Source organism: Echinococcus granulosus (genome assembly GCF_000524195.1).
Source record: "Echinococcus granulosus chromosome Unknown EG_S00330, whole genome shotgun sequence".
NCBI classification, from domain to species: domain Eukaryota; kingdom Metazoa; phylum Platyhelminthes; class Cestoda; order Cyclophyllidea; family Taeniidae; genus Echinococcus; species Echinococcus granulosus.
The window spans coordinates 9,456-10,757 of record NW_020170710.1 but is presented as its reverse complement, the minus strand read 5'-3'; the positions used below and the strand labels follow the sequence as shown (position 1 = coordinate 10,757).

General features: G+C 40.9%; 1 protein-coding gene across 1 annotated transcript in view; it reads left to right on the top strand. All coding sequences in view use genetic code 11, as the record gives it.

The window, feature by feature from the left end:
* Positions 1-72: 72 nt before the first annotated feature.
* EGR_11014 (hypothetical protein) overlaps positions 73-1,302 on the top strand; it is a gene marked incomplete at both ends in the record, with an annotated part of 2,050 nt that continues 820 nt past the window's right edge. The window contains one exon of the mRNA XM_024500263.1: positions 73-379. Coding sequence (XP_024345323.1) covers positions 73-379 — 307 coding nt within the window. The remainder of the gene's footprint in view (positions 380-1,302) is intronic.

Sequence of the window (1,302 nt, the reverse complement as noted above, 5' to 3'; positions counted from 1 at the left end):
TGCTCAAAACGATATACGAGGAAATCCTCCAACTTATCTAGCTGACACATTCGTGCACACTAGCTCTACCCAATGCCAACCAGCCCATTACATAGTTATTTTGGTGATCAAACCAACGTACTAATGCTGCATTTAACAGAATGCAAGATATGGTCATACGAAAAATGTTTTTCAGAAAAAACGTACGGAGGGACTACTTTCTGCATATTCCTCTGCAAAAATATAACCGATAGTAATGGAGGGGTGAACAAGCTGGAAGTAGAGGATTGGCAGTTAAAAGATGCATTCCTATTATACAATGTAAGAGGTGCACGCAATGTTCTACTCATTCGCCTCAAAGTAAGTATGCAACTAGTTTACACAAGTGACCATAGCATAGGTTTGAAGAAGTGCGTTGGTTAAAGCAAGGCTTGTGTAGTTTTATTATAAAATGATTGGACTGCTTCCAGTTCCACAGAATACTTTGGTACTGTCACCAGCTGATAAATACCGTCTTCAGCAAGTGTGTGACAGAGACCGTGATCCGCCAGTGGGATCTCCCCAATGTGAGTAGTCTCGCAAAGCAAAAGTTCATGCCAACCACCCACAAGGTGGCTTGAGGTAGTGCAAAATGTCAATGCAGTTGTAATGTGTCTGGTGAGTTTTCATTACCTTTGCGGTGGTTTCCATCATCACTTACCACTCTTTTTTCCATCAGAATGTGTTGTTTTGTCATTTAGGCATTTAAACCGCAGTACTATTTTTATTTGCGCTAGAATTCCACACTTATTCACTCAGATCTAGGAGTGACTTAGTTAAATCACGATTCTGCTTAATCACTTAGTTCGCTTTGATTGTAAACGGCTATTTAGGTCAGCAATAAAGTACGCTTAACCTTCATGCCTAACTCACTGCCGCAGGTTTACCTCCTTTGAGGAAAGAAAGTCAAGGGTTTCTTGCATTCAACTAAAACCTTTACACATTTTTTAGGCTTAAATGTACCCGAGCTTATTTGTCGACACGGTTTTGCTTTCTTATTTGTCAAAGAATTCGATACTTGCGTAAATTAGCTTTCCCTCTTCAAATACTTTCTGACACGTTCTCTGCCAGATTCTTAGCGGGATGTCGGCGACTACAGTCGATGTTTTATTGTTATGGTTTGATTTTCTAACCACTTCAACCCTCGCTCAACGGAACCGAAAGTGTAGCTTCGCGCGGTCCATGACTTAGAATTAGCTTGTCTTTAGTTGTGACACAATTTGGTGCAGTCATTTACCACAAATTAGTTTAGAACACGTTCCGCGCGACGTCGTTGATTTGGCC